This window comes from Trichomycterus rosablanca, chromosome 18 (assembly GCF_030014385.1).
Source record: "Trichomycterus rosablanca isolate fTriRos1 chromosome 18, fTriRos1.hap1, whole genome shotgun sequence".
NCBI classification, from domain to species: Eukaryota; Metazoa; Chordata; class Actinopteri; order Siluriformes; family Trichomycteridae; genus Trichomycterus; species Trichomycterus rosablanca.
The window spans coordinates 19,046,922-19,071,224 of NC_086005.1; the positions used below are offsets into that span (position 1 = coordinate 19,046,922).

Genomic DNA, 24,303 nt, shown 5'->3' on the forward strand with positions numbered 1-24,303 from the left:
CTCCAGATCACAATAAATAATTCACACTGATGATTGCCTAGGTTCAGCTTTCCTAGAAATTTGCTGTGTTGACCAATGTGCTGAGCACCATTTCTAGTGCTTTTCCACCAAAAGAACTCAGGTTCTTGAACTGGTTCTGTTCATGTTTCCTCAAACCTTGGTGTTTTTTAGAGAACCGACCCACGTTTCCACCAGTTTTTGGGAACCAAGCCTGCGTCATCAACTGTGGGAGTTGCACAACGAAAGTAAAGAGGAATAACATGATGGCAGAGCATGTAGACATTTTCATTCTACTTCTTGAACTTATATCTCTAACCTATCCTTACACACTGTTGAATTGTTTTTGTGTTGTTTTTGTTTTGTCTTGTTTTGCGTGTTGTCGTTTGTTTTCACTTTTTATACTGTACAGCGACCTTGAGCTTGGTGAAAGGCGCTATATAAGTTGAACTTATTATTATTATTATTATTATTATTATTATTACCTGTGAGCATTTGTGCTCTTGTTACCGATGTTCGTTTTTATGCAAAAAGCATCGATCAGCTGTTGGTGATAAGAAGACGTAGACATGTTTGTTGCCATTGTTGCTTTTTTTAGTGAATTCATCTGAGAAGAGGTTTGCGCTTTGCTCAGCACTCGGCTTGAGCTGTGCGGTAAAACGGCACTAAAGTGTTCCACGTCAAGAACATGCATTTGTGTGAATTAACCATCAAACCCAGTCTAAAATACAATACATATATCTGTGTTTAGCTGGGGCGGCACAGTGGCTCGGTGGGTCACCTCACAGCAAGAAGGTCCTGGGTTCGATCCCCAGGCGGGGTGGCCCAGGTCCTTTCTGTGCGGAGATTGCATGTTCTCCCCGTGTCTGCGTGGGTTTCCTCCCACAGCCCAAAAACCTGCAGATACTGAATTGCCTTATAGGTGAATGGGTGTGTGTATGTGTGTGTGTCTGCCCTGCGATGGACTGATGCTCTGTCCAGGGTGTTACTGTGTGTGTTGTGCCCATTAAAAAGCTGGGATAGGCTCCAGCAACCCCCGCGACCCTAATTGGATAAGTGGTTAGGAAAGTGAGTGAGTGAGTGTGTTTAGCTGTATTTACTTCACGTGTGGTGTTTATGCAGCTCGGGATTCTGAGAATCCACTTCTTAACGTAAATAAAGCGTAGCATGGCTTAATGTACTAAAAGTACGACACAGTAACACTAAACTTCTCTCTGTTATTACTGGTTATAAGTGCTCTGTACTGCCCAAATTCATCTGCCATTGTTTTACAACAAGCCACGTTAAGTTTATTTGTCACGTTAAGTGTTTTTCGTACTGTCCGGGTCACTTTTACGACGTCATATCACACAGTTCATCTCTTTTGAGGCGCTTTGAAAATATCAGTGGCAAACTGGCTCAAAAAAACGCAGCATCAAGCTCCATACGAGACACCAGCACAGCGGTGTTACAGCTTCTCATGTGAAAGCACCAAAACCTCTACACTTTGACACGCCCACAGATGACTTCACGGTTTGCGCTAAAAAACTTAGTGTTCTGTGGTGCCAGATTCGAACGCTAGTTCGCTTTCTGAAACCTCTTTTTTTGCGGTGGAAACACGCAAAACCGTGGAAAAGGGGTATTCTTGAAATTGCGCTATGCTGTCACAGATACACACGCTTTTAGGTTGGCCACTTTGGCTTTTGTAGCTACAATTTTCACATATTTTATGATGAACTTTTATGGTGGTGGAATAAAGATAACCATACTGCACAAATCACTAGTACAGGTGCCTTAACCAGACAGCAGAGGTCACAATTGCACGGCGCTTTCGACCTTCCTCCTTCTTCAAGCACAGCCAGGTTATACAAGTTTGGGTGCTCGACGACATCAATAACATTAAGAACTAGAGATCTCAGTGGTGGTGGGCTAGTGCATTAGACTGCTTCACCACCAGAGTGCCCCGTTATTTGCAATTCAGCCACATTAGCCCCTTGGTCCATATCAGGTGCAACAGCCTTTATGTCTTTAGCATTAGTGGGTCTTCGATGCCCAACAACCTGTCCACAGTTTGTGACTGGTCCCTCCTCGGACCATTGTCGTAAGCAATCACCACAGGAGTTGTCTAGAAGGAGGAATGTAAAAAGGCCAGCCTGGCTGTATGTTTTTTATTAACACTCTACTATTAATTCTGTTTCAATGTGTTTTTGTAAAAGCACCTCTTATTTTACAAAGTACAACCCCAAATCAGAAAAAGTTGGGACAGTATAGAAAAATCTAATAATAAATAACACAGAGTTTCTTACATTTACTTTGACTTTTATTTGATTGCAGACAGGATGAACCTGAGATATTTCATGTTTTGTCTGCTCAACTTCATTTCATTTATTAATAAACATCCATTCCTGCATTTCAGACCTGCAACACATTCCAAAAAAAGTTGGGACAGTAAAGCGTTTACCACTTTGTAATGCTGCCATTCCTTTTCACCACACTTAAAAGACGTTTTGGCACCGAGGATACCAAGTGATTTAGTGTTTCAGCTTTTATTTTGTCCCATTCTTCCTGCAAACACGTCTTAAGATGTGCAACAGTACGGGGTCCTCGTTGTCGCATTTTTCCTTTCAAAATTCTCTATTGGGGACAGGTCAGGACTGCAGGCAGGCCAGTCCAGTACTCGTACCCTCTTCTTCCGCAGCCATGTCTTTGTAATGTGTGCAGCATGTGGTTTTGCATTGTCTTGTTGAAAAATGCATGGACGTCCCTGGAAAAGATGACGTCTTGAAGGCAGCATATGTTGCTCTAAGATCTCAATGTACTTTTCTGCATTAATGCTGCCATCACAGAAGTGTAAATGACCTTTGCCAAGGGCACTGACACAGCCCCATACCATGACAGACCCTGACTTTTGGACTTGTTGCTGATAACAGTCTGGGTGGTCCTTTTCGTCTTTAGTCCAGAGCACACGGTGTCCATTTTTCCAAAAAAGACCTGGAATGCTGATTCATCTTACCTCAATACACGTTTCCACTGTGTGATGGTCCATCCTAGATGCCTCCGAGCCCAGAGAAGTCGACGCCGCTTCTGGACATGGTTAACATAAGGCTTCTTTTTTGCACAGTAAAGTTGTAAGTGGCATTTGTGCATGTAACTCTGTATTGTAGTGCTTGACAAAGGTTTGCCAAAGTAATCCCTCACCCATGTGGTTATATCAGCTATTGTTGAGTGGCAATCAAATAAAAGTCAAAGTAAATGTAAGAAACACTGCATTTTTATTTTATTTGCATTTTCCATACTGTCCCAACTTTTTCTGATTTGGGGTTGTATTTTTATGTTTGAGAAACTTTTACTTTGAAACCAATAACATGCGCAGATCGAGTGCGTAAGTAGTGTTTACGTACGAATCCTCTACCATACTAAGTAGTATGTAAAAAAAGTACGCAACCTATGGTTGTAACGTACTATGTAGTATGCTAGTATGCAGTTTAGTGCGTAACTGTCCTACGTTGTGTAGCTGACACACAGAAGGTTGCAGCAGAAGGACAAAAGCACTGAAGTTCAGCTTGTATACCTGTAAATGTTTACAGTTTGTTATTTTATTGAAAATCGATAGCTAACTTTACGGTAATTAATATTGCATGTTTTTAAAAAGAAAATTTAGTTTTGTTTTGTTAATAATAAAGTAACGCCAAAAGTAGCTAGCAATGTGGCTATCAGGTAGCATGTCTATTCAGTGTGTATTTAATGTGGATTATTAACATTAAGTACATTTAAAACTTATTAACCAGATAACTGTTAGCACAGAATAGACACAAATATTTTTGTCCAAACAATTAAACTTTTAATTTAACTGTTAGCGTGACTTATGTAATAATAGCAATTAAACAATGCAGCTAGGTAATACAGGTGTGATATTGTTGGTCCACTTACCATATAGAAGCACTTTATAGTCCTACAATTACTGACTGTAGTCCATCTGTTTCTTTGCATGCTTTGTTAGCCCCCTTTCACCCTGTTCTTTAATGGTCAGGACCCCCACAGGACCACTACAGAGCAGGTATTATTTGGGTGGTGGATCATTCTCAGCACTGCAGTGACACTGACATGGTGGTGGTGTGTTAGTGTGTGTTGTGCTGGTACAAGTGGATCAGACACAGCACTGCGCTCACTGTCCACTCTATTAGACACTCCTACCTAGTTGGTCCACCCTGTAGATGTAAAGTCAGAGATGATTGCCCATCTATTGCTGCTGTTTGAGTTGGTCATCTTCTAGACCTTCATCAGTGGTCACAGGACGCTGCCCACAGGGCGCTGTTGGCTTGATATTTTTGGTTGGTGGACTGTTCTCAGTCCAGCAGTGACAGTGAGGTGTTTAAAAACTCCATCACCTCCATCAGCATTGCTGACACCACCACCATGTCAGTGTCACTGCAGTGCTGAGAATGATCCACCACCTGAATAATACCTGCTCTGTAGTGGTCCTGGGAGAGTCCTGACCATTGAAGAACAGCATGAAAGGGGGCTAACAAAGCATGTAGAGAAATAGATGGACTACAGTCAGTAATTGTAGAACTACAAAGGTGCTTCTATATGGTAAGTGGAGCGGATAAAATGGGCAATGAGTGTAGGATTATTTACATCTCCTGGCCTGGCTTCATTCCTTGCATATACTGCTGTAGATCCTCAGACCAGGCTGGTGGGCTAGTGCATTAAGACTGCTATGCTAGGTCAAACCATTTTTTGAAATACAAAACTGCTCTAAAAACAAGTTCCTTAATGAATGATAACAATATTATAATCATTTTAAGACTACAAAAAATAAATACTGTCTTAAATAGTGATAATTCGTGAAATCCTTTGATTTTAGTAACTAGGGATGTAACGATGCACCACAAGACAGTTAAAAATCGATTCACATGTGGCACGATTCAAATCGGTTGACATGTACAATGAATCGATATTCACTTTAAACAGCAGAGGGCACTGGTGCTGTTCACCTCGCCTGGTTGACGTCACTACACAGAGTGGGTAGAGTGTATCATTACATCCCTAATAGTAACAGTTGGAAGCTTTGCGGAACATTGAACATTGAGTGTTGACGCTTCACAAGCTGTAATTATTTAAGAGTTTTTATTTTGTTAGGCACAATGGCAGTTCCTCCTTCATATTCTGACCTGGGTAAAGCAGCGAAGGACATCTTCAGCAAGGGCTATGGTAAGTTGTTACCTGACATTACATATTTTACAAAGAACGTTTCCCAATGTGCTGTATTGTCGTTTCTGATCTGCTTTTCTGATTTGCTTTTTTTAAGGCTTTGGAATTGTTAAGTTGGACCTTAAGACCAAATCGCAAAGTGGAGTGGTGAGTTAATGAAATGTTTTCCCTCTGAGCCTGCTTCCTTTTTAAAGAACTTAGTTTCCTGTCACACCCATCTTGTACAATAAAGAGCAAGATAATGCCTGTCAAGTTTTTGTGTGTTTAAGATACTTAAAGCTAAGTTTATATTCACTGATCAGCCATAACATTAAAACCACCTCCTTGTTTCTACACTCACTGTCCATTTTATCAGCTCCACTACATATAGCATGCTTTGTTAGCCCCCTTTCATGCTGTTCTTCGATAGTCAGGACTCTCGCAGGACCACCACAGAGTAGGTATTATTTGGGTGGTGGATCATTCTCAGCACTGCAGTGACACTGACATGGTGGTGGTGTGTTAGTGTGTGTTGTGCTGGTATGAGTGGATCAGACACAGCAATGCTGCTGGAGTTTTTAAATACCGTGTCCACTCACTGTCCACTCTATTAGACACTCCTACCTAGTTGGTCCACCTTGTAGATGTAAAGTCAGAGACGATCGCTCATCTATTGCTGCTGTTTGAGTTGGTCATTTTTGAGATCTTCACCAGTGGTCACAGGATGCTGCCCATGGGGTGCTGTTGGCTGGATATTTTTAGTTGGTGGATTATTCTCAGTCCAGCAGTGACAGTGAGGTGTTTGAAAACTCCAGCAGCACTGCTGTGTCTTATTCACTCATACCAGCACAACACACATTAACACACCATACTCTGTATTGGTCCTGGGAGATTCCTGACCATTGAAGAACAGCATGAAAGGGTGATAACAAAGCATGCAGAGAAACAGATGGAGTACAGTCAGTAATTGTAGAACGACAAAGTGCTCCTATATGGTAAGTGGAGCTGATAAAATGGACAGTGAGTGTAGAAACAAGGAGGTGGTTTTAATGTTATGGCTGATCGATGTTTAATAGACATTTGGACTGAAAAAATAGGGGAAAAAAATAAATAAAACATTGCTAGCCCACCATGCTGAGATCTCGAGCTTTTGACTTCTGCAAGCCAAGCGCCTATACAGACATGATTGGATGTCTGAAGGAGAGTGGGCCAAAGTGATTCGTCATTGCTTCTGCAATTAGGACCACTTTTGACTGATAGATGGAGCCTGCATAGTAACAAGAGACTCTCCGTACGCTATGCTGATCTCTGTGTGAACCTGCCTAGTGCAGGTGAAATTATGAGGTTGCCACTACATGTGTTGTAGGGGGCATGTGTTAGATGTAGGCTTGTCTCTTCATGTAATCCTAATGTATTCCTGTCTATTTATTTTGGCTAACTAAATCTGTCTTCTAGTTTTAGCGCCCACCCATCGTCATACTTTCTTAATTGTATTCAAGTGAGATCATGTTCAAGTTTGTGATTCTCTTTTTCTTAACTTTGATTTCGACTGTTTTCAGGAGTTCAACACCTCTGGTTCTTCTAATATGGACACTGGCAAGGCCGGTGGAAGTTTGGAGACCAAGTACAAGCTGAAGGACCTTGGTCTAAGCCTCAACCAGAAGTGGAACACAGACAACACTCTGACCACAGAACTTTCAGTAGAAGACCAGGTCAGATGGGCCTTTCTAAAATGCCTGTTTAATATGTTTAACAAAGACTTACTAGTGGTTTAACTAGGCTAAAGGACCCTCTTTCTTCTCAACAGCTAGCAAAGGGCTTGAAGGTGGCTCTTGATACGTCCTTTGTACCAAACACAGGGTGAGTAGTTTTCTTAAAAAACACACATATGCTGTAAGTTCTAGGTGTAGGCATAAATGCTTATTATTATACAAGTTGTTTAAACTTATATAGCCATGAGTACAAAAAACATGAAAGGTAATCATGTGACTAGAATATCCCATTTTTGTATCATAAGTTAGAAACATGGACAACAATTTTAGGACTCTTGTCCTATATTAATATACAAAAAAGAAGCTAAAGATGTACTTGTGACATTGCACATGTTGTGAATGGTAGCTAATATAGTGTGTCTGCAGGTAAATTAAAGGAAGGCACAGCTGCTTGTTTGTAGCTCTCTTTAGCCAGCGTGGGGGTGGTGCAAGTGGCAGATGAATTGTAACATGGAATTGAAAATTACTGTATTTTGCCCGGATGCCCAGTTTGGCTATACAAGGAATATTCCAAGCTTCATCAGTTTTATTCAGTTATTCAGGCCAGCATGGTCCCAGGAACACCCAAATCTCTGCTTTGCCACAGTTTTATTGCAGAGATCCATAGACCTTGCACTTCATGGCAGTGTGTGTCGTTCTAACATTACTTTGTAAATCGTGGGCTCTTCTAAATCCAGCTGTGTGCCAAAGAAAATGTTCTTATTACTAAGAGATTTCAGTTATTTGTAAACTCATTTGCATTTTGTCATAATGGGTGATTAAGTGTGGATCAGTGGCAGTTATAGCAATGACATTCATTCAAAATCCAGCAGTTCTGGGCACTGCTGGCTGATTTAGTCACTTGCACTAGCGGCGGTTGACTGTGCATTGTGCAGTGTGTAGCTCTTTGTATGTGATGCTGAGCTCTGGGAGAAAGCGTATGTCTGAGGCACATGACAGTCTGGTGCCCTCCTGGATCTGGGGTGGGGGCTCCAGCAGTGGGACAGAGGTTGAAGTCTAAAAAAATTGGAGAAAAAGGTGACTAATTATTTTAAAGGTAATTGGTAAAAACGATGCATCAGCTGTAAACTAAACACTCTGGGTGCTTTATCTCAACTTTTGGGGTCAACAAAATATAGAGTTTTCCACGTTTGTCTTCATTTACAATGTCATTGTAAGCCTTTATTCTCTGTATTACCATCAAAAGTATATTATATCACTATACATGTCTATATGAATGGTAAAAAATCCAAATTACTGTGACATGCCATAGTATTATAATTGTAAACAACATTTTGCAGGATACATTTTATGTCCTAATTCATTTTCAATCCTCCCTTACAACAGCAAGAAAAGTGGTAAACTTAAGAGTGGCTACAAGCGGGACTACATCAACCTGTCCTGTGATGTTGACTTTGAGGGCCCTGTTGTTCATTCTGCAGCAGTTCTGGGTTACATGGGCTGGCTGGCTGGGTATCAGATTGCGTTTGATACAGCCAAGTCCAAACTGGTGCAGAACAACTTTGCTTTGGGCTACAAGGCTGGAGACTTTCAGCTACACACCAATGTGTGAGTATCAGTGGAATACAAAGCTGCTCCTGTTTAAGATGATATGGAAGGTGTTAACGTTATGAGGATTATTTCAGCCATAAATGTTCTTTAATTGGTCAGTATTGGACACAATTAATATTTATGACTTTTTGTTTGTTTAGAAATGATGGAACTGAGTTTGCAGGTTCTGTTTACCAAAAAGTAAACAATCAGCTGGAGACTGCAGTCACTTTGGCATGGACCGCTGGTAGCAACAACACACGCTTTGGTATTGCTGCCAAGTATCAGCTGGACAAGGAGGCCTCTTTGTCTGTAAGTTAAGCCTATTCATGATCAATGAATAATAACTGATAATGAACAAACACTAAGAACCGCTTAGTACTGGAATTAAAACCTGGATGGATTTTTCCCACCTTATCTCCCAATCATGTAATTTCCAGTTGCTGATTGCTGGACCACCACACGTGTCCACTGTGTGTCCGCCTTCTTATCATCTGCCAGTGTTGGGCACACTCAGAGCCATATGGGCTGCCAATAACTACAATATGCATTGAATAACTGATTGGAGATTGCATGTTTGAATCCTGATGATGCTACAGCTATCCATGGCTGCAAGAGAACTCACCCTGCCAAGCTAATTGGCCATTTTTTACTTGATGTAAAGGTCCTCTCTATTTTTTTCAGATCTTACAGGAAGCCTTGACCTTTCCAAAGGTGGCTGTGGAATGAGGGAGTGGGCTGTTAATAGTGTAACAAGTCTAGACTTAGTAATAAAATTAATAGATGAGTAATAGAAAGGCAGGTCTAAAAATCAGGGTGTAGCTCCTGCCCTTAGCTTTTGTTCCTTTAATAGACTTTGCTCAGTGGTGCATTGTCCAGTTCAATAGTTCAGTTCATAAGGGGCTTTACTTTCTGAATACTTTATTTGCCTTGTGGACTTAAATGTCATATGACTCGCTTTCCTAGAAACACTGACTGATGCCAGTGCCACAGTGTCTTTTTATTCTATTTGTGTAACAGGTCAGCCTGTGACACCCTATACAAACAGCAGAGGCGAACTCAGAACAACAGTAGACAAACTACATGTTCAGGGGTTCTAGCGCTTATATATGATAATTACTGCAGCTGATCTCAACATTATACACCAATCAGCCATAACATTAAAACCACCTCCTTGTTTCTACACTCAGTGTCCATTTTATCAGCTCCACTTACCATATAGAAGCACTTTGTAGTTCTACAATTACTGACTGTACTCCATCTGTTACTCTTCATGCTTTGTTAGCCCCCTTTCATGCTGTTCTTTAATGGTCAGGACTAGGGATGTAACGATTCACCACAATACAATTAATAACCGATTAAAAAATTCCACGATTCACATCGATTTGACATGTAAAATGAATCGATATTTACTTTAAACAGCAGAGGGCGCTGGCGCTATACATCTTGCCTTGATGACGGCACTGGCCATATACGCCTGGTTGCCAAATTCGGGGTGTTTCAGCCAAATTGGGATTAATTTAGAATTGTTTTGCATAGTTAGTACCTACCTCAGAAATAAAAGGGCGTTCATTATTTAAATAAATAAAAGATAATCACAAATACAGTGTTTTATTTTCTTTTTTAAAGAGAAATTATAAAAGGAAACTTTGTCATAATTTGTCTTCAATTTTAGTTTAAAAAAAAAAATCGGGAAAAAATCGTATCGTGAACCGAGTATCGTGAATCGCATCGTATCGTGGGTAGAGTGTATTGTTACATCCCTAGTCAGGACTCTCCCAGGACTACAGAGCAGGTATTATTTAGGTGGTGGATCATTCTCAGCACTGCAGTGACACTGACATGGTGGTGGTGTGTTAGTGTGTGTTGTGCTGGTATGAGTGGATAAGACAGCAATGCTGATGGGAGTTTTTAAACACCACACTGTCCCTGCTGGACTGAGAATAGTCCACCAACCAAAAATATATCCAGCCAACAGCGCCCTGTGGGCAGCGTCCTGTGACCACTGATGAAGGTCTAGAAGATGACCAACTCAAAAAGCAGCAATAGATGAGCGATCGTGTCTGACTTTACGTCTACAAGGTGGACCAACTAGGTAGGAGTGTCTAATAGAGTGGACAGTGAGTGGAGTTTTAAAAATCCAGCAGCATTGCTGTGTCTAATCCACTCATACCAGCACAACACACACTAACACACCACCACCATGTCATAATAACTGCAATGCTGAGTGATCCACCACCTAAATAAAACCTGCTCTGTGGTGGTCCTGGGAGAGTCCTGACCATTAAAGAACAGCATGAAAGGGGGCTAACAAAGCATGCAGAAAAACAGATGGACTACAGTCAGTAATTGTAGAACTACAAAGTGCTTCTATATGGTAAGTGGAGCTGATAAAATGGACAGTATCGCTGATTAGTGTATACGATAACCAAAGCAGCTTTGTGACTCGATTGTAAGAATATGTGTATGTATGCAGGAAGGAGCCTTTCTGAAACTATTGCTACAAAGCTGGAACCATTTAATTGATTTTAAGCACTTGTTAGCAGTAGGTATGGCTGCAACACGTGGAAGCTGATTGCCAGATTGTGTAACCTGAAGTTTGTCATTTTCGACAATGGGTGTGTTTGAAAACCTAGTGAGCCCTCTACATAGACAGCATTTTATGTCAGAAGTAGGCTGTTCGAATTCCTAGATGCCTTAAAAGGCTGTTTAGTAAGTCACTTAAATCTGAACGCTATTTTGACAGAATAACAAGGGAGCATCCGATGCTGCCTTAACGGTGAAGGCAATCCCAGCATTCAGTGCGGCACAACATTTGCATAACTGCGGAGAAACGAACGTTATTTTCAAACGTAAATAAATTATTATTGATTTTTAATTGTATAAACTTGCACAAGTGTTATTTATTTGCAAATTTGGACTTGTCAGCGAATTTAACTGTTTTCGGTACACGGAGGGAGATGTTAGTTGACATGCTAGCGCTGTGTGCCACCCCATCCCATTGGTTTAAATGGCTTGAGGCTAACTGTGGTAGCTTAGTAAGTGAAAACTGATGGAATCGCTGTCTAAGTAGTGCGTTCGAATAACCTGACTTATAAGTCGATGACTTATTAGGATCATCTCTACTTAGGCAGCTGTTATGTAGGCAGTAAGACAGCATGGCAGCTCACTAGGTTTTTGAACACACCCAATATCATAAATTTTTTAGATTTCACTCTAAAACACAGTGTCAGAGTGAACTAAACTGTCTACAACAAGGGCAAAGAAAGTGACTGACAGTTTTCGTGTTATATTTGTGCTTACAGGCCAAGGTGAACAATGCTAGTCTGATTGGAATTGGTTACACTCAGAGTTTGCGACCAGGTAACTTCTATGATTGTGATCCGATCTTTTCCATATTGTTCTCGCCATTTGCTTAAAAAGCAATTAATTATCCCGTCTGTTCTCCCTGTCTACTTAGGAGTGAAGCTGACGCTCTCTGCGCTCATCGACGGCAAGAACTTTAACACTGGAGGGCACAAGTTTGGACTGGGCTTTGAACTCGAAGCCTAGGTGCTCTTGTAGTAGGAAGACCAAAAAGAGGTCACCTTATTGTAGTAGTATTTATTTTTCACTTTCCAATGGCAGCATACACAAGCATTTCCTTCCATGTTACCTTGTTTGATATTAGAGACTCGGTGCACATTTAGGTGATGCACATCCAACCTTTCAGCTCCACTGACCTTTTAGAGTGAACAAGCCCTGATAATAAATGGTCCACTATATCCCGAGGCCTTTGTCTGTAGTGAGAAGTTATTTAAAATGACCACTCTGCACTGTTACTAGGTTTCACAGAGTTTAATGGTTTCTGTTGCTTCAAGCTGTAAACATTCTGTCATATTTGCTTAGTGAAGAACACTTTGCATAACTCACAATGCCAGTAAAGCATTTTGCCTCTGGCTGTACAGGGGATTTCAGTATGAAAAGTATGTCGGTCGAGTGTAAATCTTAAAGCTGTACGAGACTTTAAGACAATGAGTAGCAAGAAAATTCTTTCACCAGCATCCTGCAATAAACTTGGCACTGTTTTTAAGGGGAGGAAATTAAATGCATACAGTGCCTTGCAAAAGTATTCAGCCCCCTTGAACTTTTCAACCTTTTGCCACATTTCAGGCTTCAAACATAACGATATGAAATTGTAATTTTTTGTGAAGAATCAACAACAAGTGGGACACAATCGTGAAGTGGAACGAAATTTATTGGATATTTTAAACTTTTTTTAGAAATAAAAAACTAAAAAGTGGGGCGTGCAATATTATTCAGCCCCTTTACTTTCAGTGCAGCAAACTCACTCCAGAAGTTCAGTGAGGATCTCTGAATGATCCAATGTTGACCTAAATGACTGATGGTGATAAATAGAATCCACCTGTGTGTAATCAAGTCTCCGTATAAATGCACCTGCTCTGTGATAGTCTCAGAGTTCTGTTTAAAGCGCAGAGAGCATCATGAAGACCAAGGAACACACCAGGCAGGTCCGAGATACTGTTGTGGAGAAGTTTAAAGCCGGATTTGGATACAAAAAGATTTCCCAAGCTTTAAACATCTCAAGGAGCACTGTGCAAGCGATCATATTGAAATGGAAGGAGTATCAGACCACTGCAAATCTACCAAGACCCGGCCGTCCCTCTAAACTTTCAGCTCAAACAAGGAGAAGACTGATCAGAGATGCAGCCAAGAGGCCCATGATCACTCTGAATGAACTGCAGAGATCTACAGCTGAGGTGGGAGACTCTGTCCATAGGACACAATCAGTCGTACACTGCACAAATCTGGCCTTTATGGAAGAGTGGCAAGAAGAAAGCCATTTCTCAAAGATATCTATAAAAAGTCACCTGGGAGACACACCAAACATGTGGAAGAAGGTGCTCTGGTCAGATGAAACCAAAATCGAACTTTTTGGCCACAATGCAAAACGTTATGTTTGGCGTAAAAGCAACACAGCTCATCACCCTGAACACACCATCCCCACTGTCAAACATGGTGGTGGCAGCATCATGGTTTGGGCCTGCTTTTCTTCAGCAGGGACAGGGAAGATGGTTAAAATTGATGGGAAGATGGATGGAGCCAAATACAGGACCATTCTGGAAGAAAACCTGTTGCAGTCTGCAAAAGACCTGAGACTGGGACGGAGATTTATCTTCCAACAAGACAATGATCCAAAACATAAAGCAAAATCTACAATGGAATGGTTCACAAATAAATGTATCCAGGTGTTAGAATGGCCAAGTCAAAGTCCAGACCTGAATCCCATCGAGAATCTGTGGAAAGAGCTGAAAACTGCTGTTCACAAACGCTCTCCATCCAACCTCACTGAGCTCGAGCTGTTTTGCAAGGAAGAATGGGCAAACATTTCTGTCTCTCGATGTGCAAAACTGATAGAGACATACCCCAAGCGACTTGCAGCTGTAATCGCAGCAAAAGGTGGCGCTACAAAGTATTAACGCAAGGGGGCTGAATAATATTGCACGCCCCACTTTTCAGTTTTTTATTTCTAAAAAAAGTTTAAAATATCCAATAAATTTCGTTCCACTTCACGATTGTGTCCCACTTGTTGTTGATTCTTCACAAAAAATTAAAATTTCATATCGTTATGTTTGAAGCCTGAAATGTGGCAAAAGGTTGAAAAGTTCAAGGGGGCTGAATACTTTTGCAAGGCACTGTACATGCAGTGGGGACCAAGAGTCTCACATCACTACTGAAGATGCTTCAATTGTGCATTTTTTCAGTATAATCAGCACTATAATATCCAAGCCCATTACTGCCGAGATCCAGGGTTAAGGTCTCCGGTGCTATAGGCCGATCAAGCACGATCTACATGACCTTGGCTGCAAATGCAAGCTTCTGATATGTAGCTCATATGTATTTCCGTAGGAAGGATAAGACTTAAGGATACTGTCATGGTAAATTTCACGAATGGTCTTATTAGTTTTTCACTAGGGTGGCACGGTGGCTCAGTAGGTAGCACAGCAAGGTGCCAGGCGAGGTCCTATCTGTGCGGAGTTTGCATGTTCTCCCTGTGTGTGCATGGGTTTCCTCTGGGAGCTCCGGTTTCCTCCCACAGGTTAATTGGAGACACTGAATTGCCCTATAGGCGAATGTGTGTGTGTATGTATGTGTGTGTTTGTCTGCCCTGCAATGGACTGGCGCCCCATCCATAGTGTTACTGTGGTGTTACTTGCGCCCATTGAAAAGATGGGATAGGCTCCAGCACCCCAAACCCCCCCCCCCCTAATTGGATAAGTAAGTGAGTGTTTTTCACTAGGGCCAATCTTAAGAAATCTGAGGTTTAAGATTTAACGTTTAATAAAAGTATTGTATTAAGATTAATACAGAAAATGCACAATAGAAGCATTTTCACTAGTGATCTCCGGCCTCACAGTACGCTGTAACCAATTTACACATGGTCAGTTATTTCTGGACACAATACCTCATTTTTCCAGCAACAGTTGACAAGTGGTAATAAAGGTCTTAAGACAAAATTGATGACTGTTATGTTCCTTACACAAATGTGTTGCCAAAAACTTTTAATGAGATCAGAATTTAGGTACTTCAATAACCAGTGTCTTAATTTTTCTTTCACGCAAACAGCAAAGAATAGAAGACAAAAAGGCGGGAAGGCTTTCAACTAGATTTTGAAGTGTGTCTTTGTGCCCAGCCATTCAAAAGAATGTTGGTTAGGTCAGGGACTAGTGGTACGATCTACATAATAATTTATGCCAGGTGTTGAGTGAGCTTCAGGTCAAAACTGACATCGCTTCATCCACAGGACCATAAAAGGGTCTTTCTGAAGGCTCTTACACCACTGGAGGTATTTAATTAATTCATATTATTTATTTTATACCTGTTAGCATTGGGTGTAGTTGAATCATCTGAACTGCATTAGGTGTCCACATACACTGATCAGCCATAACATTAAAACCACCTCCTTGTTTCTACACTCACTATCCATGGTCAGCTCCACTTACCATATAGAAGCACTTTGTAGTTCTACAATTACTGACTGTAGTCCATCTGTTTCTCTGCATGCTTTGTTAACCCCCTTTCATGTATGAGTAGGTATTATTTAGGTGGTGGATCATTCTCAGCACTGCAGTGACACGGTGGTGGTGTGTTAGTGTGTGTTGTGCTGGTATGAGTGGATCAGACACAGCAGCGCTGCTGGAATTTTTAAATACCGTGTCCACTCACTGTCCACTCTATTAGACACTAGTTGGTCCACCTTGTAGATGTAAAGTCAGAGTCGATCGTTCATCTATTGCTGTTTGAGTTGGTCATCTTCTAGACCTTCATCAGTGGTCACAGGACGCTGCCTACGGGCGCTGTTGGCTGGATATTTTTGGTTGGTGGACTATTCTCAGTCCAGCAGTGCTGTGTTTTATCCACTCATACCAGCACAACACACACTAACACACCACCACTATGTCAGTGTCACTGCAGTGCTTAGAATGATCCACCACCCAAATAATACCTACTCTGTAGTGGACCTGGGAGAGTCCTGACCAGTAATTGTACAGAACTACAAAGTGCTTCTAGATGGTAAGTGGAGCTGATAAAATGGACAATGTGTGTAGAAACAAGGAGGTGGTTTTAATGTTATGGCTGATCGGTATACTTTGGCTGTATGGTTTATTAGAAACATGAATTTACTGCTATGATTTTTATATTTGAGAAATAATTGCACAATTTATTTAGTCCTTCAGGAGCACAAGTAAGAAAACAAAAGTAATCTAGTGATTTATAATAGTTGCAAAAATAAATAACATGTATTGTTCAATGTTATTGATTTCAGGATAAACTGGAAACAATTAGATGAATAATAAAATGATAAAGTACATCAAACTATGTTCACATCAGTACAGAACTTCAAGGAATGATAAGACCAGCAAGATGCAACTGGAGGGAAAAGAAAATCCTATAATTAATCACATTTGTTGTAGTAGTTATGCAAAGACAGACAAAAAAATTTGATTCAGGGTGCTCGAGTGGCGTACCACATCCGAGATCTCAAGCTCTCGAGTGGGAATCCCATTTGGTGCTACAAAGGTTCACCAGTTTTACAGTAACAGTAAGTGTGAGTTAAATGAAATTAACGTCTCATTTTAAAATATAAAAAGTAAAATAAAAAATTTAATGTCTTAAAACATTCAATGTTCTCAAGATTTCTCTTTAGAGCTGCACAAAAGGTGACCAATGTCAATGTCTTCTTGGTACGGCCAACACGCATACTCAACCATTTCATAGAAGATTGACCTTCGCCACCACTTGCTTGCATCCAGTACGTGAAAACTCCCGGTCGCCTACAGAATAGTAACCCAGCTCTTCCGCTAGTCTTTCCACGTGAGAGCGGTCTGGGTAGAATCCTTCTCGAGACATTTCGTCAATAAAACATTGCATCACGTGGCTTTTCTCCAGAAGGGTAAGAGGCAGCAACTCGGCCTCCAGCCACAATGAATGGTGCTTTTTGAGATTGCTAAGCAACAGTGCGTTTAGCTCTTTGCTCATGTACCCCCGGCCTGAAACGGGTACGCTCGAGTTCTGCAGCACAAACTTCGTGATCTCCTCCTGCTCCAGGTTGCTAACGAGAATGTAAATAGCATTCAGGTATTCGTTGTTTTCTTGGTTTCGGATCAGACCGAGCATCGTGTCCAAAAGCTCCGTGGGCATGTGCTCCATCTCATCAAAGATAAACAGAGGGATTTTTTCCTCTTCTTCTGCCTGAGTGAACAACTCTGAAACCTTGGACTTCAGAGTTTGGGTGCAGGCATGAACGTGTTCTTCTGTGGGACAGTGGTGAAGCACGTAGTACTGCATGACCAGCTGTTCTCCCACTACAGAACGAAAGTGCTGAGCCAGCAGCCTCCCCAAGTGACTCTTTCCTACACCACTGGGGCCTAAAATAGACAGAACCAAAGGTTTGCTGTGAACATAGGTGGACAGGTAATCCTTTAAATGTTCCAAAAGGACCTCGGTTGCCTTTTGCTGTCCAAAAACCTCCCTTCTGAGTGTTTTCTCAAGGCCCTCCAGGTCATACTTCAGGACATGATCATCCAGATTCTCGAAAGCATTGTAAACCTGCATGAACACGATGATGCTGAGGAGAATCAGGCAATGCTTGGCCCGACTGCTCTCTTTGTTGGGTAAAACGCGCCGATTGCCACTGGGGAACAGAATGCGTTTTTTCTTTTTTTTCCTCTTTTTGCCTAAATTAGTGTGGTGGTTGCTATCGTCCAGGTCGAACGTGAAAACTTTCGGGCTGGTGGAGCGATGGGGACTAAACAGGGCTCCCGTTGCTTCCTGTTCCATGCGGTGCTTCTTCAGTGCTTGGTACTTCTGGCGAATTCGCACCACGGCTCGTACTGTTGAGGAGAACGAGGACAGTGTGAGCTTCTTGTTGTTTTTCTCCCTCTTGGTTTCATCCTCTGATAGTATCTCAGACGTGTCTTTGTCTTCCATCTGTAAAAAACAGGGATTACAGTTAAAACAAAAATCTAAATACAGAATGTGCAGTTACACTGAGTGAAAACAAGTGTTTAATTAATAACTTCTGTTTATGTTAATATACCACCAGTGTACATGTCCACTTTGAATTTTTTACTGAAAGTAAAAGTGCATGTATTTATAATCATTAATTTATTATTTTGAATAAGCCAATTTAGCACTTTGTAGTTCTACAATTACTCACTGTAGTCCATCTGTTTCTCTAAATGCTTTGTTAGCCCCCTTTCATGCTGTTCTTCAATGGTCAGGACTCTCCCAGGACCACTACAGAGCAGGTATTATTTAGTAGTGGATCATTATCAGCACTGCAGTGATACTGACATGGTGGTGGTGTGTTAGTGTGTGTTGTGCTGGTATGAGTGAATCAGACACAGCAGCGCTGCTGGAGTTTTTAAATACCGCGTTTACTCACTGTCCACTCTATTAGACACTCCTACCTAGTTGGGTCACCTTGTAGATGTAAAGTCAGAGACGATTGCTCATCTATTGCTGCTGTTTGAGTTGGTCATCTTCTAGACCTTCATCAGTGGTCACAGGATGCTACCCACGAGGCACTGTTGGCTGGATGTTTTTGGTTGATGGACTATTCTCAGTCCCGCAGTGACAGTGAGGTGTTTAAAAACTCCATCAGCATTGCTGTGTCTTATCCACTCATACCAGTACAACACACACTAACACACCACCACCATGTCAGTGTCACTGCAGTGCTGAGAACGATCCACCACCTAAATAATACCTGCTCTGTAGTGGTCCTGTGGAGGTCCTGACCATTGAAGAACAGCATGAAAGGGGGCTAACAAAGCATGCAGAAAAACAGATGGACTACAGTCAGTAACTGTAGAACTACAAAGTGCTTCTATATGGTAAGTGGAGATGATAAAATGGACAGTGAGTGTAGAAACGAGGTGGTTTTAATGTTATGGCTGATCAGTGTATAAAAAGTCTACACACCCTTATTAAAAATGTCACTGTGCATTACTAAAAGAACACCTTATCCACACTAAAGCCTGATGGTGGCAGCATTATGCTTTGGGTCTGTTTTTTCTTCTGCTGAAACTGGGACTTTAGTCAAGGTGAAAAGAATTATGAATAGTTCCAAATATCAGTCAAGTCTGGCACAAATCCTTCAGGCCTCAATTTCACCTTTCAGTATGACAACAACCCCAAGCATACCCCCACACCAACAAAAGAATGGCTTCACCAGAAAAAGATCAAAGTTTTGGAATGGCCCAGCCAGATCCCAGATCTGAACCCAATTGAAAATCTGTGGGGTGACCTGAAGAGGGCTGTGTACAGGAAATGAGTTTTTTTTGCAAGGAAGAGTGGGCAAAGATTGCCAAGTTGAGATCTGATAGACTGCTACCTAAAAAGACTGAATGTTGTCAAAAACCAAAAGGTGCTTCAAGTATTAGTATAAGGGTGTGTACATGTATTTACATTATTGTTATGTTATACACAAATGAGGCATAACATTATGACCACCTTGCTAATATTGTGTTGGCCCCACTTTTGCTGCCAAAACAAGCCCTGCAACTGTGATGCACTGTGTGTTCTGACACCTTTCTATCAAAACCAGCATTAACTTCTTCAGCAATTTGAGCTACAGTAGCTCGTCTGTTGGATTGGATCACACGGGCCAGCCTTCGCTCCCCACATGCATCAATGAGCCTTGGCCGCCCGTTTACCACTGTTCCTTCCTTGGACCACTTTTTTTATTTTTTTTTATTTTTTTATTATCTATTTTTTCCCACTCCCCATTTTAATTGTGTCCAATTACCCTGATTGTGTCCTCTAAACTGATTCGACCCTTTTGCCGCTGACTGAGGATGCCACTCAACTGACTTGCACCCCCTCCGGCACGCAATCAGTACAGCCTGCATTTTTCACCTGCACGAGCCGAGTTCATATACTGAGAGACACTGCGCACGGAGGGTCACTTCCCTCTCAGTGTTATTCCTCAGCCCTGTGCAGGCGCCGTCAGTCAACCAGCAGGGGCCGCAGTCGCACCAGTTATGAGGACCTATGCTCCGACTCTACCCCTAACCCTGAACAACAGCCAAACGCTGTTCATACTGCCGCCCAACCCAGTCGGAAAGGTAGACCTGAGTTTCGATACGATGCATCTAGAAACCCAACTCTGGTGAGCTAGCATACTTGACCGCTGCGCCACCTGAGCGGCCTTCCTTGGACCACTTTTGATAGACCACCGCAGACCGGGAACACCCCATAAGAGCTGCAGTTTTAGAGGTGCTCTGACCCTGTTGTCTAGCCATCACAATTTGGCCCATTTTTCCTGCTTCTAACACATCAACTTTGAGGATAAAATGTTCACTTGCTGCCTAATATATCCCACCCACTAACAGGTGCCGTGATGAAGAGATCTAATCAATCTAATCTTCGAGGTCTAATCAAACCCCGCTCTGTACCACGCAACCTCCGAGCCACTAGTCTCGCTCGACTTGATTCTCCACCCAGGACTAGAGGAAGACAAGCATCAAGGCTCTTCTCTGTACTGGCCCCCAATTGGTGGAACGAACTTCCCCTGTCTTTCTGAAGTCTCTTGCTGTCTTTAAAAAATGATTAAAAACCCACCTTTTTACTAAGCACTTAAGCTGACATGTACTTACTTACTAACACACTTTCATTTCTTTCCAAAAAAAAAAACTTTGGTTCTAACAGGTTTTTGCAGATTTGTGTCCTTGGACTGTTGTTTACTTAAACTAGAGTAAAGTAATGTTTACTATGGAAGCACTTCTGTAAGTCAGTCTGGCTAAGAGCATCTGCTAAATGCTGAAAATGTAAATGTAAACGTAAATAATCAGTGTTATTCACTTCGCCTGTCAGTGGTCATAATATTATGCGTGATCGGTTTATATAATACATATATTTTTTGTTTTTCCCCCAAAAGATTTTTCAATTAAACTGTACAGATTATAGATTAACATCTGTTATTTACATCACAAAAACCTGCCATTGTATCAGGGGTGTGTGGACTTTTTATTTCCACTGTATGCGGATCCCTTATGTCCAAATCTAACAGATTTCAATCAGAAGACTTCCAAGGCTATAAAGGCACCATCACAATCATTTTTTGGAAACGCTTTTCGGGGTACAAAAGAAAGTTCTAGATTTTCTACTTTACATTCTACTTTGTGTCAGGTCAGAAATGAAATACAGCACCCACAATGTGTGCTTTGCTGTGATGTTTTGGCAAATATGAGTTTAAAACCAGTCAAAATGAAGAGGTGTCATGGGATGAGACACATCGATCAGTTTCATGAAACTGTACAGCTCTTACAGTAAAAGAAAACTGAACTTTTTGTGCAAAAGACAAGAAGACATGGGCAAGATACCCATCAAAGCCCCTGCGGCTTCATGTGAAGTGGCACACTTGATAGCAAGTCACAAACCACGTCGTGAAACCCTCATCCTTCCCGCTGCAATTGCAATCACAAGCACGATGCATGATGACTGTAGACAGTGAGTGTGTGTGTGTGTGTTGTGTGTGTGTTTTCTTCCTCTACTTTCCCCATCAATCCCTACACAGATAGGCTGTCTTGACGTGTCTGTGGCCCACGTAATCTCTGACTGTCTGACACATACATAGACCACATTTATTCATATTTTGCATTGCACTTCTTGTTGTTAAAAATAAATCCTTATTATTGCTGCTTCTTAACTTCTGCTTTCCGTTCTACGGTGTGGTTAATGCTTGAGGGAGGTCAGCCATGACAGTATGCAGTCTAATCAGAGAGGTTGGGTAAGACGGGGGTTGGGTAAGAAGAAAATTTAAGAACCAGTGGTCTAGCCCAGCCTCCACAGACGTGATTGGCTATGTCTGACAAGGGTGGCCAAAACCCTGAGATCAAATGGTTCATCATAGTGCTTCCTAGCTAAACTGGACCTGACACGACTCTGACCAGAATAAAGAGGTTGAGAGGTTACAACCCCAAATCAGAAACAGTTGGGACAGTGTGGAAAATGCAAATACAATAAAAATGCAGTGTTCCTTACATTTACTTTGACTTTTATTTGATTGCAGACAATTTGAATCCAAGATATTTTATGTTTTGTCTGCTCAACTTCCAACACATTCCAAAAAAAGTTAGGATGGGGCAATTTAAGGCTAGTAAGAACCGCCACTCAACAATAGCTGATATAACCACATGGGTGAGGGATTACTTTGGCAAACGTTTGTCAAGCACTACAATACAGAGTTACATGCACAAATGCCACTTAAAACTATACTGTGCAAAAAAGAAGCCTTATGTTAACCATGTCCAGAAGCGACGTCGACTTCTCTGGTCTCTGAGGCATCTAGGATGGACCATCACACAGTGGAAACGTGTATTGTGGTCAGATGAATAAGCATACCAGGTCTTTTTTTGGAAAAAGTGGACAGACCATCTAGACTGTTATAAACTACAAGTCCAAAAGTCAGGGTCTGTCATGGTATGGGGCTGTGTCAGTGCCCTTGGCAAAGGTCATTTACACTTCTGTGATGGCGGCATTAATGTAGAAAAGTACATTGAGATCAGCAACATATGCTGCCTTCAAGACGTCATCTTTTCCAGGGACGTCCATGTATTTTTCAACAAGCAATGCAAAACCACATGCTGCACACAATACAAAGGCATGGCTGTGGAAGAAGAGGGTACGGGTACTGGACTGGCCTGCCTGCAGTCCTGACCTGTCCCCAATAGAGAATGTGTGGAGAATTTTGAAAAAAAAAATGCGACAACGACGACCCCGTACTGTTGCACATCTTAAGACGTGTTTGCAGGAAGAATGGGACAAAATAAAAGCTGAAACACTAAATCACTTGGTATCCTCGGTGCCAAAACGTCTTTTAAGTCTGGTGAAAAGGAATGGCAACATTACAAAGTGGTAAATGCTTTACTGTCCCCATTGTTTTGGAATGTGTTGCAGGCCAGAAATGCAGGAATGGATTTTTATTAATAAATGAAATGAAAGTAAAAGCAAATGTAAGAAACTTTTTATTATTTGCATTTTCCATGCTGTCCCAACTTTTTCTAATTTAGGGTTGTACATTGTATACCTAAAAAACGGCCGATGAATGTACATACAAGGTAGGCAAACCTAATAAAGCAGACAAATAATATGCAGAATGACATGTCAAAGCATATTAATAGATGATGCAAGAGCAACAGGGACGACAGCAGCTTTGAGAGCATTGTCAAGCAAAGTCGATTCAAGAACTTGGGAGAGTTTAACAAGGAGTGGACTGAGGGTGGTGTCGGTGCATCAAATGCACCCACACACAGACGTCGTCAATAAAGGAGCTACAACTGCCACAATCCTAATATCAAGCCACTCCTGGACTAGAGACAACATCAGAAGTGTCTTATCAGGGCTAAAAAAAGAAAGAAGTGAACTGTTGCACAGTGGTCCAAAGTCTGGAGGAAGGGAGTCTGGGGTCCTGTGTGAAGTTTCCACAGTCTGTGATGGTTTGGGGTGCCATGTCATGTGCAGATGTTGGTCCACTGTGTTTTATTAAGTCCAAAGTCAGCGCCTCATGCTTCCATCTTCCATCCAAGCTTTATGGAAATGCAGTTTCCTTTTTCAGCAAGACTAAGCACCTGCCCACAATGCCAGAACTCATACCAAATAGTTTGCTGACCATGATATTACTGTGCTTGATAGTGTGCTGACATTATGCACATGCTATAGTCATGCTGTTTATTTGTTTTATATTCCAACTTTTTAGGGGTTTTCTGCTCTCTCTTTTAAGGATTCTACAGCCAGTACTCAGTGAGTACTTGCACAGTACTTAAAGGTGATTAGTCCCTGGCTTGGGGGTGCTGGAGCCTCTTAGCTTTTCAATGGGCGCAAGGCACACCCTGGACAGGGCACCAGTCCATCGCAGGGCAGACACACATACACACACTCACCCATTCACCTATAGGGCAATTCAGTGTCTCCAATTAATGTTTTTGGACTGTGGGAGGAACCGCAGCTCCCGGAGGAAACCCACACAGACACGGAGAGAACATGCAAACTCCACACAGAAAGGACCCGGACCGTCCCGCCTGGGGATCGAACCCAGGACCTTCTTGCTGTGAGGCGACAGTGCTACCCACCGAGCCCTATAGGCCAACCAGTTGATGTCAAACCATTGTAGCCCACTGTGGCTGAATGTCATGTCACCACTCTGTTCTTCATAATTGCTTTAAATGAGGGGGTTTGCAATTTAAATATGCAATTTAGCATTAATTTACATAAATGTACATTAATTAATGTAAAAAAAGAAAAAACGCTGTCATAAACCCCAAAT

At 41.7% G+C, this 24,303-nt stretch overlaps 2 protein-coding genes across 3 annotated transcripts; one reads left to right on the forward strand and one right to left on the reverse strand.

Annotated features, from left to right (window-relative positions):
• The first annotated feature begins 3,484 nt into the window (after positions 1-3,484).
• Positions 3,485-12,241, forward strand: zgc:56235 (Voltage-dependent anion-selective channel protein 2-like). Of its 2 annotated transcripts, none has more exons than XM_063013654.1 (9): positions 3,485-3,549; positions 5,119-5,190; positions 5,288-5,337; positions 6,729-6,881; positions 6,977-7,029; positions 8,268-8,489; positions 8,633-8,783; positions 11,777-11,834; positions 11,932-12,241. In XM_063013654.1, exons 2-9 carry the CDS (start codon positions 5,124-5,126, stop codon positions 12,021-12,023), a joined length of 846 nt encoding a protein of 281 aa, XP_062869724.1. In that variant the 5' UTR covers positions 3,485-3,549; positions 5,119-5,123; the 3' UTR covers positions 12,024-12,241. The 2 variants fall into 2 exon arrangements, with proteins under 2 accessions (XP_062869724.1, XP_062869723.1); XM_063013653.1 differs by having other exon boundaries at positions 3,491-3,600.
• Positions 12,242-16,348: 4,107 nt separating this feature from the next.
• On the reverse strand, positions 16,349-17,963 carry tor4aa (torsin family 4, member Aa). The gene has a single exon (XM_063014391.1). It carries the CDS (start codon positions 17,961-17,963, stop codon positions 16,746-16,748), a length of 1,218 nt encoding a protein of 405 aa, XP_062870461.1. The 3' UTR covers positions 16,349-16,745.
• Positions 17,964-24,303: the final 6,340 nt, after the last annotated feature.

What these genes read in the sequence shown, in the direction of transcription:
- zgc:56235 (XM_063013654.1), top strand. Translation starts at nt 5,124, where the DNA reads ATGGCAGTTCCTCCTTCATATTCTGACCTGGGTAAAGCAGCGAAGGAC. An exon ending in CCAAATCGCAAAGTGGAGTG is followed by an intron (nt 5,338 to 6,728) that starts GTGAGTTAATGA and finishes GACTGTTTTCAG; the next exon opens with GAGTTCAACACCTCTGGTTC. An exon ending in CACTCAGAGTTTGCGACCAG is followed by an intron (nt 11,835 to 11,931) that starts GTAACTTCTATG and finishes CTGTCTACTTAG; the next exon opens with GAGTGAAGCTGACGCTCTCT.
- tor4aa (XM_063014391.1), bottom strand. Translation starts at nt 17,963, where the DNA reads ATGGAAGACAAAGACACGTCTGAGATACTATCAGAGGATGAAACCAAG.